This window comes from Gopherus flavomarginatus, chromosome 12 (genome assembly GCF_025201925.1).
Source record: "Gopherus flavomarginatus isolate rGopFla2 chromosome 12, rGopFla2.mat.asm, whole genome shotgun sequence".
In the NCBI taxonomy this organism is placed as follows: domain Eukaryota; kingdom Metazoa; phylum Chordata; order Testudines; family Testudinidae; genus Gopherus; species Gopherus flavomarginatus.
In genome coordinates this window covers 36,017,033-36,034,385 of record NC_066628.1, presented here as the reverse complement: position 1 = coordinate 36,034,385, position 17,353 = coordinate 36,017,033, and the positions used below count along the sequence as shown (strand labels likewise).

At 51.4% G+C, this 17,353-nt stretch overlaps 1 protein-coding gene across 1 annotated transcript in view; it reads right to left on the bottom strand.

The window, feature by feature from the left end:
* Positions 1-15,209: 15,209 nt before the first annotated feature.
* The window catches only part of ST6GALNAC1 (ST6 N-acetylgalactosaminide alpha-2,6-sialyltransferase 1), a 30,604-nt gene continuing 28,460 nt past the window's right edge, over positions 15,210-17,353 (bottom strand). The window contains exons 8-9 of the mRNA XM_050919343.1: positions 16,220-16,319; positions 15,210-15,603 (exon numbers count right to left, since the gene is read on the bottom strand). Of these exons, the coding sequence (XP_050775300.1) occupies positions 15,433-15,603; positions 16,220-16,319 (271 nt within the window). The 3' untranslated portion in view covers positions 15,210-15,432. The remainder of the gene's footprint in view (positions 15,604-16,219; positions 16,320-17,353) is intronic.

Sequence of the window (17,353 nt, the reverse complement as noted above, 5' to 3'; positions counted from 1 at the left end):
CTTCACTAAGCGCTGCAGCTGCATCGGTGCAGGGTTGTAAGTGTTGACAAGCCCTAAGAGCATCACAGAGAAATACAAGATTGAACAGATTGTCTAGCATAAGTAGTTAGCATATATTCTAAGGGACCATTTGAGGTGAAGTGGCCCATTAACGCCACTGTAGTCATAGAACAAAAAGAGGAGTTAGTGGATTACAGATTGTTGTAATAAACCATAAATCCAGTGTTTTTTAAGACCACGATTTTTAATGTCAAGCAAAGTTATGGATTTAAGCTCCCAGGCTTATAGGTGCCAGCTCCATGGGTGCTCCAGAACCCATAGAGAAAAATTAGCAGGTGCTAAGCACCCACTGGCAACCAAGCTCCCCGTCCCCCAGCTCCTCTCACCTGCCCAGCCCTGTTGACCAACTCCTCCCCCTCCCCCCAGGAACAGGAACTGCTGTATCACACCACTTATAGGAAGCTCTGGGAGGGAGGGGAAGGGGTGGGGATGGGGCAGACTCGGGGAAGGAGATGGGGAAGAGCCAGGACAGGGGCAGGGGCTTGGAGGAAGGGGTGCAGGTGAGGTAGGGTCAGAGCAGGGGTGGGAAGAGGCAGGGCTGCGGCTTGGGGGAAGGGGTGGAGTGGGGGCAGGGCCTGAGGTGAAGAGGGGGTCGAGCTAGAGAGGAAGTCAGTGCCTATGCCCAGGCTGATCTTTTGAAAGAGTTGTGCAGGTTTCCTTTGAGGAAGAGGCATAACAGGGCAGATATAGAGATCGCTTTGTGAAAAGCGGTCACCCACATGTGACATTTGTCTTTTATCATTTTCCTCGGTGAGTTTTGTTTGAAAGTGTTGTGATTGTCTCATTTCACCTACATAGTTGTTATTGGGGCTTTTAGTGCACTGGAAGAGAAACACCCCATGTTGTGAGAGGCAGGTATAGGATCCGAGGTTGAGGGATTTTGCAAGGTGTGCTGTAGGGGGTGTTGATCATTGTAACAGTGGAGATGTCTTCAAGTTTTGCATCTGTTCTGGCAGAGTCTGGTGCCGCTTTGAATTGGTGTGTCCTGGTCTGTGGGGAGATTGCTTCTGATGATAAGATTGGGGGGTTGTTTGAAGGCCAGAAGAGGGGGTTCAGGAAAGATTTCTTTCAGAATGAGGTCCCCATTGAGTATGGGCTGTAGCTGTTTGATAATACTCCATATGGGTTCAGTGTGGTAGGTGTGGTGGTAGGTGACAAGTAGTGGGCTGAGGTCAGATGGGGCTTTATTTCTGTATTGAAGCAGGTTCTCTTGGGGTATTTGGGTGGCCCATTCCATGATGTGATGTACTCCTCTGGTGGAGTGTCCTTGTTTGGTGAAGGCAGTTTTGAGTGCACTAAGGTGTATATCGTGCACTTTCTCCTTGGAGCATATTCTGTAGTATCTGAGTGCCTGGCTGTAGATAACAGATTTCTTGGTGTGTTTAGGGTGGTTACTGGATCCATGAATATCGTTGTCTGTAGGGTTCCTTTGTTGAAGTTGATTATGGTGTCCAGGAAGTTGATGCTGGTGTGGGAGTTTTCCAGAGAGAGTTAAATGGATGAGTGGTGGTTGTTGAAGTTTTGGTGGAAATCTATGAGGGAGTTGAAGTCATTTGTCCAGAGGATGAAAATATCATCGATGTATCTCAGGTATATCATTGGTTTTGTTGTGCATTTGTCCAGAAATTCTTCTTCAGGGAGGCCTATGAAGAAGTTGGCATGCCGGGGAGCCATCCTAGCATCCATGGTTGGTCCCATGGTTTGGACAATGGTGTTTGTTGTTTGAATGTAAAATTGTAATAGGTGAGGATGAAGTTATGTGGAGCTTGAGTTTGCTGATGTTTCTGAACTCATAAGAGAGAATTAATACAGAGCAATGAGAAAGCAGCAAACCATTGAAGGCAGAATGCATCACTCTGAATTGTGAAGGAAAATTACAGGGATTAAGGAATATCTTGCATAGTTAATTATATATTTTCTAGATAGGAATATGGTCTGATTCTCCTTTCTGTTATGCAAGAATAAATCAGAATGCCAATGGAGTCACATCAGTATAAAGCAGAAGTGAAAGGAGAATCAGGCTCGTCGTATAAGAAGTACATTTTCGATAGAGTTTCTAGCAATCCCAGTCTGCCTTTCATGATCCCCATAACTAGGATCAGTTCTCTCAGTGAATATTATCATTTTACTGATACTTCCTGAGAGGCGCTTCAGGCTGGAAAACCAGAGCAAGAGTCAGGGAATCCAGCTCCCACTTGAATGCACAGGAAGAGGGCGATTCCAAGTGGTTGCACAGTAAATCCTGATAGTCTTTGAAAATAAGTTTGAGTTAATTGAATATTGGAGACATGTTACATTTTTAAACAATTTCTATGTACCTTGAAGCAGTTTGGAACCCTCTGTTTTCAGGTGTCTGCAAATGGGAGATTCATTCCTTGAGCCCTATGTGCTCTCAACAGATTGTCAGTCTGGCAGCTTCCTGTTTGTTAACAGTGCTTGGCTTATGCAGACTATTCCAAGTAATTGTGTGTACTTTATTAGGACTTAGATCTAGGAAATGACAGAGCCTTGGGTAAAAATGATACTCGCTGTTTTTCCTCTGGATTACTACTTCTTTTGGGCTAGAATGCATTCAGCCAGTGTCCAGAAACTAAGTGATGTTTATCTAGGAGCTGAATAAGTGTAAAATGTTGAGCACTAGTCTCTTAATACTGAAGTTGCCACATAAAAATAAATCCAGGAAGAAGAAATCAAGATAAAAAATAGAGAGTCTCATTTTTGTCCGTGACTTTTTATTGGAAACAAAGCCAGTGACGTTACTAGAGAGAGCAGCAAAGAGTCCTGTGGCACACTATAGACTAACAGACATTTTGGAGCATGAGCTTTCGTGGGTGAATACCCACTTCGTTGGACTACATGCATCCGACGAAGTGGGTATTCACCCATGAAAGCTCATGCTCCAAAATGTCTGTTAGTCTATAAGGTGCCACAGGATTCTTTGCTGCTTTTACAGATCCAGACTAACACAGCTACCCCTCTGATACTTGCTAGAGAGCGAAAAACAAGAACATTTTGCATCTTGTGGCTGTTGGTAGCAAATTGCTGCTGGAAAGCTCTGAATTCAGCTCTGCACTGTAAAGGACCATCACGCTGGGGGAAGGCCATCTCCATAGACCAGACAGAGGACAGCGTATAGACCCAGTTTGTTCAGCAGAGGCCAGAGGTGCATTCAGCCAACTGCAGAAAATTTGGCCTAAGGAACTCTCCCTCCAGATCAAAGTCTGGAGCAACGAAGCTTGTGTTCTGTCAATCTTGCTGTAGAAAGCAGAGCATATGGTGCTCATGAAGGCAATGCTGCAGCATACTGACAGATTCGATAGCAGATGTCTCGGGAGGCTTACGCAAGGCCCCTCAATAGCAAACATGAGGAGCACAGCTAGGAGATGTGTCTAACAGCCCCTTGTCAACTCACCCACCAGAAAAGGGGCATGCATTTATGGGAAGGAGCAGCCTGCAAAATGCCAGCCAGAACTGAAGGCTAGTTGATAGGGAGTGGATTTCAGGGCGCCATTCCATCTCAGCTGGGGCTTTCGGTGCTACTGCAATATGAATAATAATGAAGATGATGATGGGTCACAGAGATCTGGCAGTCATCAGCACATGTAAAACGCTGATTGCTAATAAGAGGTCTCATGTGTTCCAAGGACACTGAGGTCTCATGTGTTCCAGGTCCTGAACTGATTGCTGGCCTTTTGGCTGGATGAAACATCAAGGCTGTGTTTGTGTTGGTTCTCCAACTTTCTAGGGTGTTTTTTTGCCGAAGTGGCCAGACATTATGGATTCAGGAACACATTGAGCATAAAGATCATTGGTCCCAAGTGACACTATTATGGTGACAGTGGACATAAAGGGGAACAAGACCCAATATGCGGGATCTGAGATGCTCAGGACAGTGCTGGACTGCTCACGGGCTGCATTAAAAACATAAGAGCAATAATAATACTTTGCATTTCAATAGTGACTTTCATCTGAAGATCTCAAAATTCCATAACAGCATTAATGAAAAACCCCTCCTGAGTGGTAGGTATATTTTTATTATCCCATGTTAAAGATGAAGAAAAAGGCTTGGAGCAGTAAACCAGGTGAGTCAGTGGTAGAATGGGAATAGAACCCAGGAGTCCTGACCCCTGGCTTCTAATCTTCCATCTGACCTCCAGTCTAGACAAAACACCCTCCACACGTAAAGAAGAGGGCTGGTCCGGCAGTGTAGACCTGGGGCCTGGAAGTCCTAAGCTAGTCCTGGGTCTTATACTAATTTCTTGGCAAAGTCATTTAACATTTCTGCCTTAGTTTCCCTATCTATCAAATGAAGCTATTTCCCTACCATGCTGAGGGGTTGGGAAGCTTAGTTAATCTCTCATATACTGAGTGCACCAGCTGTACTAATGCCCCGTGAGTACTGAAAACGAAAGGGTTAATGTTTCAAGAGGAATGTTTTCTCTCTCTGACTGTTCAGCCAGTGTCAGAGCCGGCAGAAAACAGGATGTCCATGATCCGAAGGTGTTTGGTAGTATGGCTGTCACACAGAGAATGTTATTCACTTCAAAACACCCCCAGCGCATTGTTAGATACAACTCACACTTCCAGTGCACGAGGCCTGAGGCAAGGCAATGGACCTCAATGGAGGTAGCTCTTTGTCAGGAGGCTGGAGCCTATGGAATTTCTGTCTGAGAGGCTGCTAATAGCACCCATTACCGTAGCATCTGAGCATCTCCCAATCCATCCGTCCTCTACACCCATGTGAGGGAGAGAAATCCACTGGGCAGGTAGGGCACTCAGGCCCAGAGAGTCTGGGTGTCTTGCCCAACATCGCACACCAAGTCTGTGGCAGAGCAGGAACTGGAACCCAGAACTGGAACCCCCCACTACTGGACCATCCTTCCTCTCTCCTGGGTGTCTAATTTCCATTGAATTTCAGTGGGCTTTGAGCACCTCACCCCTTAGACTGAACATCCCAGCCTTGTTAGTTCAATAGAGGTGGCTGGGGCTTCTTTGCTTCCTAGGTGATTTGTGTCTCCGGGACATTTGGGTAAGAAACATCCATTAACCCTTTCCCTGCTAAATTATCCAGGACCTGCTGGGAAGTAGTGGGCTGCGGTGATGCTGTTCTGAAGCACAGACATTCCAGGGATGAATGGTGTCCAGGAGATATGGGGGCACCTGCTTGAGGCTCCTGCATCCCTGGTGTGCTTGTGCTTGGCTCACACCCATGTGAAAAGCTCATAGAGCCATGGGGAGTTAAGAACAGATGGGCAGCTGGGGGCCTTAATGCTGAATTTCCTGTCTTTTGTTGGCTTGTGCCCAGAGAATCCCTCCAAACATTCCCATCCCAGATGCTACTGGGCACAATGGGGAATTACTGTAACCAACAGCTGTGGGCCCTTTGACCCTCAAATAAGCTAAACACACAGCCCCAGGGCCACCCCTCAGGCAGAGACATCAGGGAAGAGATGGTCTGTGCCCTAGAGGCTCAGGGGATGTCTCCATCAACAACGTCTAGGCTGACCTGCACTGCAGAGCGATAGATCCACTGGGGATTCCCTGCTTTGGCCCCAGGTCACAGCAAGGACTCAGGAGGATATGACAGGGCTCTTTTATGGATCCCATCTGCCCTGCTCACTGTTTCCAAGGGTAGTTGCCCTTGACCCCCATGAGGCGCTTTGCTCCTGGCCCAAGAGGGGCTGGGAATACTGGCTCAGCACCACCCAGGGGTGGGGAGTGCAGCATGGCCAGAACCCTGTGTGCTGGCTGGCTGGTTTCACCCCATCCCCCCCTACCAAATCCCCCACCCAGGAGACGTGTCCTGATGCTCCTCTCCATGGCATGGTGCAGAGGGGAGCAGGATGGGGCCAGTCCCTCCCCCCCCAAGGACTGCAGAAGGGGGAGCTGCACCTATAGAATACCCTATTCCCTGCCCCACCCAAGTACTGGAGAAGGGAGTGGGAGGGGGGCCCTGCCCACCAGGCCTCGCAGCAAGGCACGTAGGGCACAGAAGCTAAAGCCAGTGGCAGCATGGGCCTATTAGCGGGGAGAAAGGACACCCAGCTACCCACACAGGGGTCATCCATGGGCGTAAGCTAGAGTCTATAGGGTTTTCCCAGCCCCACCTATTCCGTGCTGTCCCCCAAGGTCACATGTGTCTTTAATTCTGCAAATTAGACCTGGAACAGCTTTGGGCACATGCCTCTCCCTCCCACCTGATTCCCTGTGGGTTGGCAGCCCGTGGCCTGGGAAGAATGCTAACAGTCAGCGAGCGAGAGACAGCAGAGTGCTATTTAAAAGTAGAGAGGAATGCATCTCCTTCCCCGTGGCTGTAAGAAATGCTGCCAGCAGGGAGTAGAAGGCTGTGCACTGTGGTGTGTGTGTGGCACCCATGCGAAGGGGCAGGTGCAAAGCCAGGGCTGCCCACTAGGCATGGCGGAGCAGTGGGGGTCTTCACTTTCCTAGCGAGTTTTTAGTGGATGGCAGCATGGAGCTTTCAGCACTGACCTAGCCCCTCCGGGAACCAACCATGGGCCTCCTCCAAATCTGCTGCCTACAATGGACTCTTGTCTTCCCAAGTGCAGTGATACCTCCAACAGCAGAAAGCAGCTTTCTCTGGCAGCCACAGTGCAGTGGGATGTCTCAGGGTCAAGACACAGAGGGAGCTTATCTGTCTAAGGCCTCTATTGCTATGGTAGCTGAGTGCCTCCCAACCTCTGGGGTATTTATCCTCAGAGCATCTCTGTGGGGGAGTGCAAGGCTGTTCCTCTCTATTAACAGCACTGATGGGGAACTGAGGCACAGAGAGGCTGAGTGACTTGCCCAAGGTCACACAGGAAGTCTGTGGCAGAGCAGGGCATTGAACGTAGGTCTCATGCCCCAGGCTAGAGTCCTAACCACCAGGCCATCCATCCTCTCTCAGAATTTAGCAGTCCAGGCCCTGGGTGGTTCTGCAGCAGAGGTTGGGGATTTCCACAATGGGCTTTCCATCTGTTGTGCATCTAAGGTGCAAAAATAGCTCACGTCACCTGCCCCAACTCCCTTTGTTACCTGCCTTTCATACCCATAGGGGCATTTTCAGGAGGGTATCAACTCAGTGGGCCAAATTAATCCCCAGTGGACTTTTTCCAGAGATTAATTTTGCCCAGTGTGTGAGACTTCAGAGTGGTAGATGCATAGCTACGGCCCGGTTAGCTAGCTAGGTATGGATCCCCATTTTACAGAAGGCACAGAGGCTTAAGCCAAGGTCACAGCAAGTGAGCGGTACAGCTGGGAACAGAACCCAGGAATCCTGGATGCCTGGTCTCCTGAGCTAGCACTAAAATATTAGACATAGACCCATTGGATTGGAAGCTCTCTGGGGCAGGGACCATCTGCCTGTCCTGTGTTTGTACAGTGCCTGGCGCAATACACATACTAAATATTATTTAACATGTATTAATTATTTGTGGTGTGTGTTGCAACAGAACCTTGGAGCCTTACAACTGGCTCAGGGCCCCACTGCATTAGGTGCTGGATAAACAGACCAAACAGCTGGCCCTGCCCTGGTTCCCATCCTCCCCGTTCCCCTCCCCACCCCCCACAGTTTTCGTGTGCTGTCATGGGAAATTTCACATTTTCTGGTTTTCACTGCAATTCGGAACAAAACCTTTTTGAACTGTCAGCGCTCTGCATCGGTTCCATTGTTTCCTCCCCTGTGCAGTCCATGCCCTGTGTCTCCTAAAGGAGGCCAGCAGGTAGGGCTAGGACACTGCTCTGAGTGGAAATGTGACAGAATGGCTCCTCGGGGATGGAAATGGGATGGCCTTGTCTGACCTCGAGGATCTGTGTGCACGTGGACAACATGCTCCGCCAACCACCCCAGGGATTGCCAGCAGGGGGAGGAGGTTTGGGGCTGGCCCGTGATGGCAGTGGGGCTGTGCCCGGTGACACCAGCTGGGGGCTCTGGCCCTGTGATGGCAGTGGGGCTGTGCCCGGTGACACCAGCTGGGGGCTCTGGGCGCATCCGAAGAAGTGAGCTATAGCCCACGAAAACTTATGCTGAAATAAATTTGTTAGTCTCTAAGGTGCCACCAGTATGCCTGTTCTCTTTAGGGAAGACACTCAGGCTGTGATATTTTTCACACACTCACTTCCCATTAGATCGCATGGGAACCACGTCTCCAAACTAGGGGCTTCTAAAATCCCAGCTTTAAAACCCAGGGAATAAGGCAAACTCATTTGTCCTCTTCAGTGTTACAAATCCCAAAAGGGCCCTAGCAGGCTGGGTCGATGGATAGAGATTTTCAGTGCTGGGGGCCCTTCCTCCTGACACAGAGTAGCATTATACAGTGCCCTGGGAGAGCGTGCGCTGTTGGGAGAAAAGATGGCTCTGGACTCTTGTATCTCTGCTAGTGAGTGATGCAAGTCAATTCCCGCAAGAGACAAACATCCAGGGTCCTTCAGCCCCCTTCCCCAGCATGTGAGTAACTGCTCTTGACATCAGTGGGGGGGTCACTGGGCTCCTGCACTAGGACCTGACCGGTGCAGGGAATAGTTACAGGCTGTTAATTCCCTGGGCGTATGAGGGAGGAGCCTCTGAACTGAACCTAAAAAATGCACTCTGGACATTCCCAAAGAGGTGCTTGCATTGCACAGTGCTGTGTTGCATTGCATGGTGCTGCAGTGTAGTACCATAGACTCACAGACATGTAGGGCTGGATGGGAACGCACGAGGCCCTCTAGTTTCTGGTCCACTCCACTCCCACCCCCATCACACTGAGGCAGGACCTTGTCCATCCCTGACAGCTGTTTGTCTAACCAGGTCTTTAAAAAAGCCACTGACAGGGCTTATCTGGCCCTGGGGTGCAGTACTGTGGTGTATCTCTGGGTATCACAATGCACTGTAGTACTGGCTGATAGAATCATCAGTCATGTTACTACCGTGCCATTGAGAGCTGCTGCCGCGGATTGTCTCACCATATTACCTCAGTCCAGTCAACCCTGTGTGGAGACAGACCTGATGAGGTTTTTCTGACTGGAGTTCACTCATACTGGCAGGGCCAGCTCTAACTTTTTTCCCGCCCCAAGCAAAAAAAAAAAAGAGCGCTGCCACCCCCCTACAAGTGCCGCGCCACTGATCCGCCCCCCCCCTTACAACGCCGCGGAAACTCCCGTCCCCCCGAGCGCCGTGCTGCTGAAGCCCCTGCCCCCCCCAGCACCGCACCACTGAAACCCCCGCCCCCTCCTTAGTGCTGCACCACGCCACCAAAACCCCCGAGCACCGCACTGCCGAAGCCCTCCCGCCCGAGCGCCGCGCCACCCGAAGCCCCCGCCCCCCCGAGCACCGTGCCGCCGAAACCCCTGCCCCCTGAGCGCCATGCTGCTCCGCCAAAGCCCCCCCCCCGAGCATCGCGCCACCCAAAGCCCCCGCCGTCCCCAAGCAACGTGCCGCCGAAACCCCTTCCCACTCCGAGCACCGCCCGGCTGAAACAAAAAAAAAACGAGCACCGCCCTGCCCCAAGGTGCCACCCCAAGCACGTGCTTGGTCGGCTGGTGCCTGGAGCCGGCCCTGCATACTGGGCTGCCCCTGGTGCACTGAGTAAGGCCACATCTACACTAGAAAGCGTACAGTGGCACAGCTATACCGATGCAGCTCGCTTGTGTAGCTGCGCTATGCCGATGGGAGAGAGAGCACGCCCAGCGACATAATTAAACCACCCCCAAGGAGCAGCGAGAGGTATGTCGCACTGGCCACACTAGCGTGTCTGTCGGTGGAATGTATGTCACGCAGAGGGGTGTTTTTCACACTTCTGAGAGACATATGTTCCATTGACAGACTTGCTACTGTAGACACAGCTGTAGACACAGCACTGTGCTAAGCAGTCCACCACAATAGACCAGAATGCTGCATAACATCAGACCAGGTTGACCCACACATGCTGGCTGGTGGGCCTGATCCCTGGCTGCCTGGGACCCTGTGTTGCCATATGGGCCGTGCCAAGAAGGTGTAGGTGTGCAGTGCAACCTGCCCGTTCTCACACTGGTGGCCATGTTTGACCGTCACTTTACGCAGGAGTGCATCATGAGACATGGCGGAGCGTGCTTGGTATTTATTGCTAATTTAGGCTCTTTGTTGCATAGTGAATCATTCACAAGTGGATCCTGCAGCCTTTCAAACAGGTTGTTTGTTTGTAACTAGTCACTGAATCATTTGGACAAATCAGTGCTGCTCGGCCTATTGTGTGTTTGAGAAATAGTCACTTCACATAGTCTCTGCTGCCTTTCACCCACTCTGCTACCCAGCTCTGCTCCTCCTGCCTGCTGGACTCTGCCCCTTTCCAGCCCAAAGCGTAGCTGATAGTCTCCAAGGAGATGGCAGATTCTAGCATCTGACCTGAGTGATTTTTTTCAGATGAGGTCAGGCGCATGACTTCAGTGGCCTGTATGTGTGTTAGCCTCAGACACACGGCTTCATCCCTGCACAACCCAGGACTGGAGTAGCAGGTGGGGCTGCAGGTCAGGCGCGGGATGCCTTGGCAGAGCTGTATGGGGTTTCAGTACTGGACTAGCTGGGGGGTCACTGCAGGTGAGGCTCAGGGGTGCATTGACAGAGCTGTGTGGGGCATGCAGGACTGGAATAGTTGGGGTCACTGCAGGTGAGGATTGGGGTGCATTGGCAGAGCTGTGTGGGGTTTCAGGATTGGCATAGCTGAGGTCACTGCAGGTGAGGATCAGGGGCACGTTGGCTGAGCTGTGTGGGGCATGCAGAACTGGCATAGCTGGGGTCACTGCAGGTGAGGATTCAGGATGCCTTGGCAGAGCTTTGTGGGGTTTCAGGACTGGCATAGCTGGGGTCACTGCAGGTGAGGATTCAGGGTGCCTTGGCAGAGCTTTGTGGGGTTTCAGGACTGGCATAGCTGGGGTCACTGCAGGTGAGGATTCAGGGTGCCTTGGCAGAGCTTTGTGGCGTTTCAGGACTGGCATAGCTGGGGTCACTGCAGGTGAGGATTCAGGGTGCCTTGGCAGAGCTTTGTGGGGTTTCAGGACTGGCATAGCTGGGGTCACTGCAGGTGAGGATTCAGGGTGCCTTGGCAGAGCTGTGTGGGGTTTCAGGACTGGAATGGCACCTTAGACCTGCATTGTGTGGCCAGAGCTGTGCAGAGTCCAGTTCAGGAGGGATGCAGGTTGAAGCCTGCATTGGCAGAGCCTTATGGACTGGCTCACGGAGAAGCTTGCACTTATGTCCTTCCCCAGCCAGCACTGTCTGTCTCTCATGTGCTAAGGCCCCTTCGTGCTCATCCAGCTTCTCCCTCCCATAGCCACAGTGAGTGTACCCCAGGTTAGCTACAGCGAGGAGACACTGGCTGCCGTGAGCCTTGTTGGGGAGGATGAGGGTTGGGTGGTGAGGTGTAAAAAGGGAGCTTTCCTGCCTGGGGCCTCAGCTGAAAATGGCGCTCAAGGCCCAGCATTGGAAAGGCCCCTGGGCACCAGCCGTTTGCAGCGTTCCTAGCCCGGTGCCCTGGATTGCCATTGACTCTGGCTGGGCCTTGTGGCTAATGCTTTTCTGGCCCTCATTCGTGGCTGCACCCCTCTTCCCTCCCCCCACCAAATTCCCTCTTGCCAGCCCAGCAGTGAAAAGAAAGGAGGGAAGAGAAGAGGAGGAGGGGAGGGGGGAAGGGCAGGCAACAGAAAAACTTCTTCGAACTTCTTGGGAATAAAAAGGCCCTATTCACTTTGAAGAATAGCAGTGCAGAGATGGTCACCTAGCAACCTGGAGTGATTCAGCATGGCCCAGACACTGCTGGTAAGGAACACTGATTCCTTGCTACCCCCCTGAGAGTTCAAAGCCTGGGAGCCTTCCTAAGAAGAGTGGGGCGGGCACCGGGGCTGGGAAAGCCAGGCATGTTCAGCATGAGAATGGGCTTTCTTTGAGAATGGAAGATGAGCTTCTCCCAGTGAGTGTGCAGGGGAGGGTGGCGGGGGGGCGGAGTCAGGCCAGATTCTGACGCTGATGTAAATCAGGGACAATTCCACTGGCGCTATACTGGGTATAAGAGGAGAGTCAGACTTGCGGGTCTAGTGGTATGCTGGCATCCTTGGCGGGACATCATCTGTCCTCACCTGCGCCCTACACAGCCCTATTTCAGCCTCATCTACAGTGGGGAAGGTCCTGATTCCTGCCATCAACACATGGCAAAGTCCTGCGGAGTACAAGCAAAGTCTTGTTTTGCACTGGTGGAACTTACCCCTGCTTACGCTTGGCCAGAGGGTGGGCTAATCCCAATGTAGACAAGACTAGTGCATTGCTCCCACTCCCAGGGTGGATCCAGACAACTGAATGGTTACTGACAAACAGGATCCAGTCACGATACCCTAGAAGGGCTAAAGGCATAATCCAAAGCTCACTGAAATCAATAGGCATCTTTCCATTAACTCCAGTGGGCTCTGGATCAGACCTTTAAAGGGTCAATCTGGGTAGGCGCAGATTTTGTTTGCTGGGAATTGCCTCCTTAGAGCAGCTTTGAGGGCTGTGCAAAATATTCACAACAGGTGACACTGCACATTTCAGCTCAACTCCAGTGGGGATCCCAAGGGTAGCTGAGAAGCCCGGGGAGATGCCAGCAGAGGCCACACCCAGCCTCCATAAACATGTTTTGATGTCCCTAGCTTCAGAGTTTTTTTCCCCCAGCAGCAAATAAATGGATTGACAGACACATGTGAATCTGGTCACCCTTTGTAAAGCACCTGTATAAAAATAATAAAACAGCTCTGGTCCGAGCTGGCCAGATGATGGTTACTATTTGCGTTGCCAAACAGATCTGAAATTCCTCCCCTTCGAACTCAGGTGCTTCCCTCTGTGGCATTTCCATGGCCTTGCAGAACGGCCTGGCAAAGGGAAGTCGTGTCACTCGCAGCCAGAGAAACTCCACCCATGTGCCCAGACTGAATTCACAATTGGGTTTGGACCCAAAGCCCAGTGAGGTCAGTGGGAAGACCCCTGTCTGCTCTTCGGGGCAGGCCCTTGGTTTGCAGTTGTTCTGCCACTCAGGAGAAAGGTTTCTGCCCTTTGTAAGTGTCTGGGTCATGTTAATAGGAACGTCCCCACATCCCTGCCCCTCACCCTCCACCTCAGTTTCTGCAGAGCATTAAAGGGGTTGGGTTTGCTGAAGCATGTGTATGTGTGAGTGAAATAAACATGCTTCTCTTAAGGTTGCAGTGAGCAAAAGCCTCCCTAGCCAAAACACTACTGTGTAGTTCGGCAGCAAACCCTGTCTAGCGCTAGCAGGTCCCAGCTTGGCCGTCTCTATATGACACTCAGCGATGAGCAGTGGTGCAAGGAATTACCACAATCGTTTGCCTTGAAATATCTGGAAGGTGCTAATTGCTGTGAATGTCTGATCCTATAAGATCCTGAGTGCATCTGACAAGGTGCTGAGCACCTCAGCCGCCCATTAGGACAGAACTGGGCCGCAAACGAGTGAGGATGATTAATCAGATGGGGCCCACTGACAGCAATGAGAACAGGTCATCTTACCCGGCACAGCATTCATAGGCATAATTAAGCCACCTCCAATGAGCAGTGGTAGCTATGGCGGCAGGAGAGCGTCTCCCGCCAACACAGCACTGTGCAAACAAGTGCTTTTGCTGGCAAAACCTGTGTCGCTCAGGAGGGGGCCTTTTCACACCTCTGAGCAACAACAATTTTGCTGACATAAGTGCTAATGTAGATGTGGCCTAAATGTCTAGAGATAAGAGTATTATTCTTATAATACAGCATCATTCTCTAGCATCTTTTGCCAGAGGGGCTCCCAGAGCTATTCTGCTGGTTCAGCCTCATACGGAGAGCTGGGCAAAATCTTTTGGCTGAAACTTTTCTTTGCTAAAAAAATGCAGATTTAGGTCAACTGAAACATTTAGCAAATTCACGTCAAATTCACCAAATTGTTTTGGTCTAAAAAAGCAAAAACAAACTAAAAAATCCAAAAAAAACAGAAATAGATTTTTTTTCCAGTTCAAAATGACTTTTTATTTTGAATTTTACTTTTTTTTTTAAAGGTTAAACTCAAAAATGAAAAAATGTTTATTGCTGGGTTAATGTGAACATTTTTTCAACCTGATTTTTTTTTTTTCAGCCAGCAAGCCAAAAAGCCAGTTATTGATGCAGCCCGAGTCACAAGCCCCTTGAGCGGGAAAGCCTTTGTATTCCCATTTTACTGAGTATAAACCAAGGCACAGAGAGGATATGTGACTTACTCGAGATCACGTGGCAAGTCAGTGGCAGAATCAGGAATGGAGCATATTCCTGATGCTGAATCCTGAGCACTAACCATTAGACCATATTGGTAACTGCCTGGAGAAAAACTAGCCCCATCTCGATGGGATCAGTCTAATTGCACACAGGCCAAAAAGAGCTAAACTGGAGTGGGACAATCAGTGCTGGATTGGCTTGGACTGAGCTCAGGCACAAATCTCCCTCCCCAAAATAATCACCCACCAATTACATGGGGGGATGGATGGTGACACATGAGCTGCAGCAGAAGAGTGGGGAGCAGAGCAACAGTTAGTCTGTGGACTCAAGTGGGGGATGTTAAATGGGACTCCTAGTGCACCATGCAATTGGGATTCACCACAGCAGTCCAAGCAGACTCCCTGTCCCCAACGACTGCTGCACCCTCTCCCAAGAAACCTAGCTGAATGCCAGTTCAGATCCTCCACAGACACGTCTGCTGCTAGCAAAAGGCTTCCAAATGGAAACCTTCAAGATCCCTCCAGCTTGGAAGCCTCTCTCTCAGTGACAACACTGCAAACCAAAGAACCTACAATGGCTTTTGTAGCCCCTAGAGTAGTGATCAGCCCTGTACCGGCTGCATGTGTGGTCTGAGCTGGGGAGGTTCATGCTGTTTACCTAGGGCTTGGCTACACTCACACTTTACAGCGCTGCAACTGGGGTGTGAAAAAACACCCCCCTGAGCGCTGCAAGATACAGCGCTGTAAAGCGTCAGTGTAATCAGGGCAGCAGCGCTGGGAGCATGGCTCCCAGCGCTGCACGCTACACCCGTAAGGGATGTGGTTTACATGCAGCGCTGGGAGAGCTCTCTCCCAGTGCTGGCGCTCTGACTACACTCACACTTCAAAGCGCTGCCGCGGCAGCGCTTTGAAATTCCAAATGTAGCCATACCCTTAGTGTTTCCTTCCTGCCCTGTTGCTGAGGTGCATGGGGTGCATATTCCTGGAACCAACGCCCTGAGACAGAAGATTTCTGGTGCCAAAGAATTAACGTACCTTCATGAAAATAAGTAGAAGATTACTTGAAGTCAGGACGCACCCCTGCCTTTCAAGTTTCTTTCCCACATGACCCTTTTACCAGAGAAGGTCAAACTCTCCAGCCAGTGTCCCTTGGGCCCCAGGTCAGGATCGCTGGTAGAGTTTCATGACATTTGCATCATGGAGTTTTTTCCACACCTTTCGCTCCAGATCAAAGTCATGATTGGTGTAAAAGATTAGACGTTTCCACTCCTTGTCATAATAGTGATCCGAGTACTTCTGGTAGCCATCTGTGATGAAGCCATAGGCACTCACCTGGAAAAGCCAGAAGGGTCCAGTGGGTTAGAGGGCTTCAGAAATGGGGAAGTCAAGGAGTGGCGGGGAAAGAGAGCTGGGCGGGCATGGCTATCACAGAAGGGAGCTGTTTCCAAATGGAGAGGTAAGTCTGGGAGCCCTGCAGCTGGGGCAAGGGGCTGTTTGCCTCCCACATTGCTAGATGTAGGTTTCTGGCCAGACCAAGCTAGGAACTTTCACTCCAAAGAATATCCTTCTGCTCTCACACCAACTCCTTGGAAGTCAGGGGAGTTACGCTCCCAGCCACACAAGAGGAGGACCAGGTCAGGTATTAACCTGTAGGGGCATTTTTGCCATTTGTCTTATCCTCAAGTCACTGGGACACTCAGACTCTCTGCCCCAGGTCAGTCTGCAATGTAGTTCCTTATCTGGCCAACACGGGTGCTGATGCATGATGGGTACCAGGCCCCTTCATCCCATTCCTTCCCCGCTCCTTCAGCATACCCAGAGACTGAGTGCCCTTCTCATGGGTCTGCCAGGAGTATGATCTCAATCCACCAGCTAAGGGCTATGGGACACTGCCTTTTGCCCACCCCAGGCAGTGTGGTGGGGATCAGCAGCCCCATGGAGTCCTTACCCGGTCACAGAGATGGAGGGCAGTCAGCAGTAAGAAGGCCCCTGTGGTGGGTCTGTACAGTGCCCAGTAGGACTTATCCAGACTTTTGGATCTTAGAAACCTGCAGCAGGACATAAGGAGGAGGAGCATGGTCTCCAGGTGTGATGGCTTGATTGTGGGGCAGCCTGTCCACCCCATGTGTCTGTTGCATGACGCACACATTCTGAAGGCTCGTGCTGCCCACAGTACGTTGGGCATTTCAACATTGAGATACAGGTCAGCCAACCTTTGATTGGGGTTCGATCCAGTGCTTAATCTGTGCCAGGGTTGAGCCTTGGCACCTCTAGGCTTGGCAGTTCATAGCCCCAGCACCTCTGGGGGCTTCGCAGTTCATAGCCCTGGCACCTCTGGGCTTGCCACATCAGTTATGAAAGTAAAAAAATTATTTGAGCCACAGCAAGATCAGGCCAGACAGCTGAAAAGTTGGGCGTCTCTGTCACTCACATGCACTTCCATCCCTCTGAGATGCTACAATCCCAGATGCAGATTTAGGTTTCCTAGGGCCCTGGGACAGAGTAAGTGAGTGGCCCCCTCCACATCCCTTCTGCCTACAGTCCTGCCCCCATTCTGCCTGCAGCCCCGCCCATGGCCCCCACCCCTTTGTGCCTCTTCTCCCAGGCCCCGTCCCTGTGCCACCCAGGGTCACCCCCATTGTGGCCCCCACTGTGGCCCCCAACCTGTTTGCTCCTTTTTGCCCCATCCCTCACCTTCACTGTGGCCCCCAAGACTGGAGACGCTCTGTCCCTGTGCCACACCAGGGCCGCAGCAGGGAGAGAGAGCTCCTCCAGTCCCAGGGCCGCAGCGGGGATCTGGGTGCTGGGGCTTCCCCCGCCACTCCACATGCTTCTGCAGGGGACCAGGGTCGGAGCACTGGGGCTTCTCCTGCCCCGCCTGCTTGGCAGGGGGAGTGCTGGGTCTTCCTCTGCCACCCCGCAGCTTCTGCCAGGGATAAGGTTGGAGGCGGAGGGGAGCACTGTTCTTCCCCTGCTGTCCCACACCTTCTGCCAGGGATGGGGTCGGAGTGGGTGTGCTGGGTCTTCCTGTATCCCACGGCTTCTGCTGGGGAGCATGGTTGGGATGCGGGGGCTTCCCCCT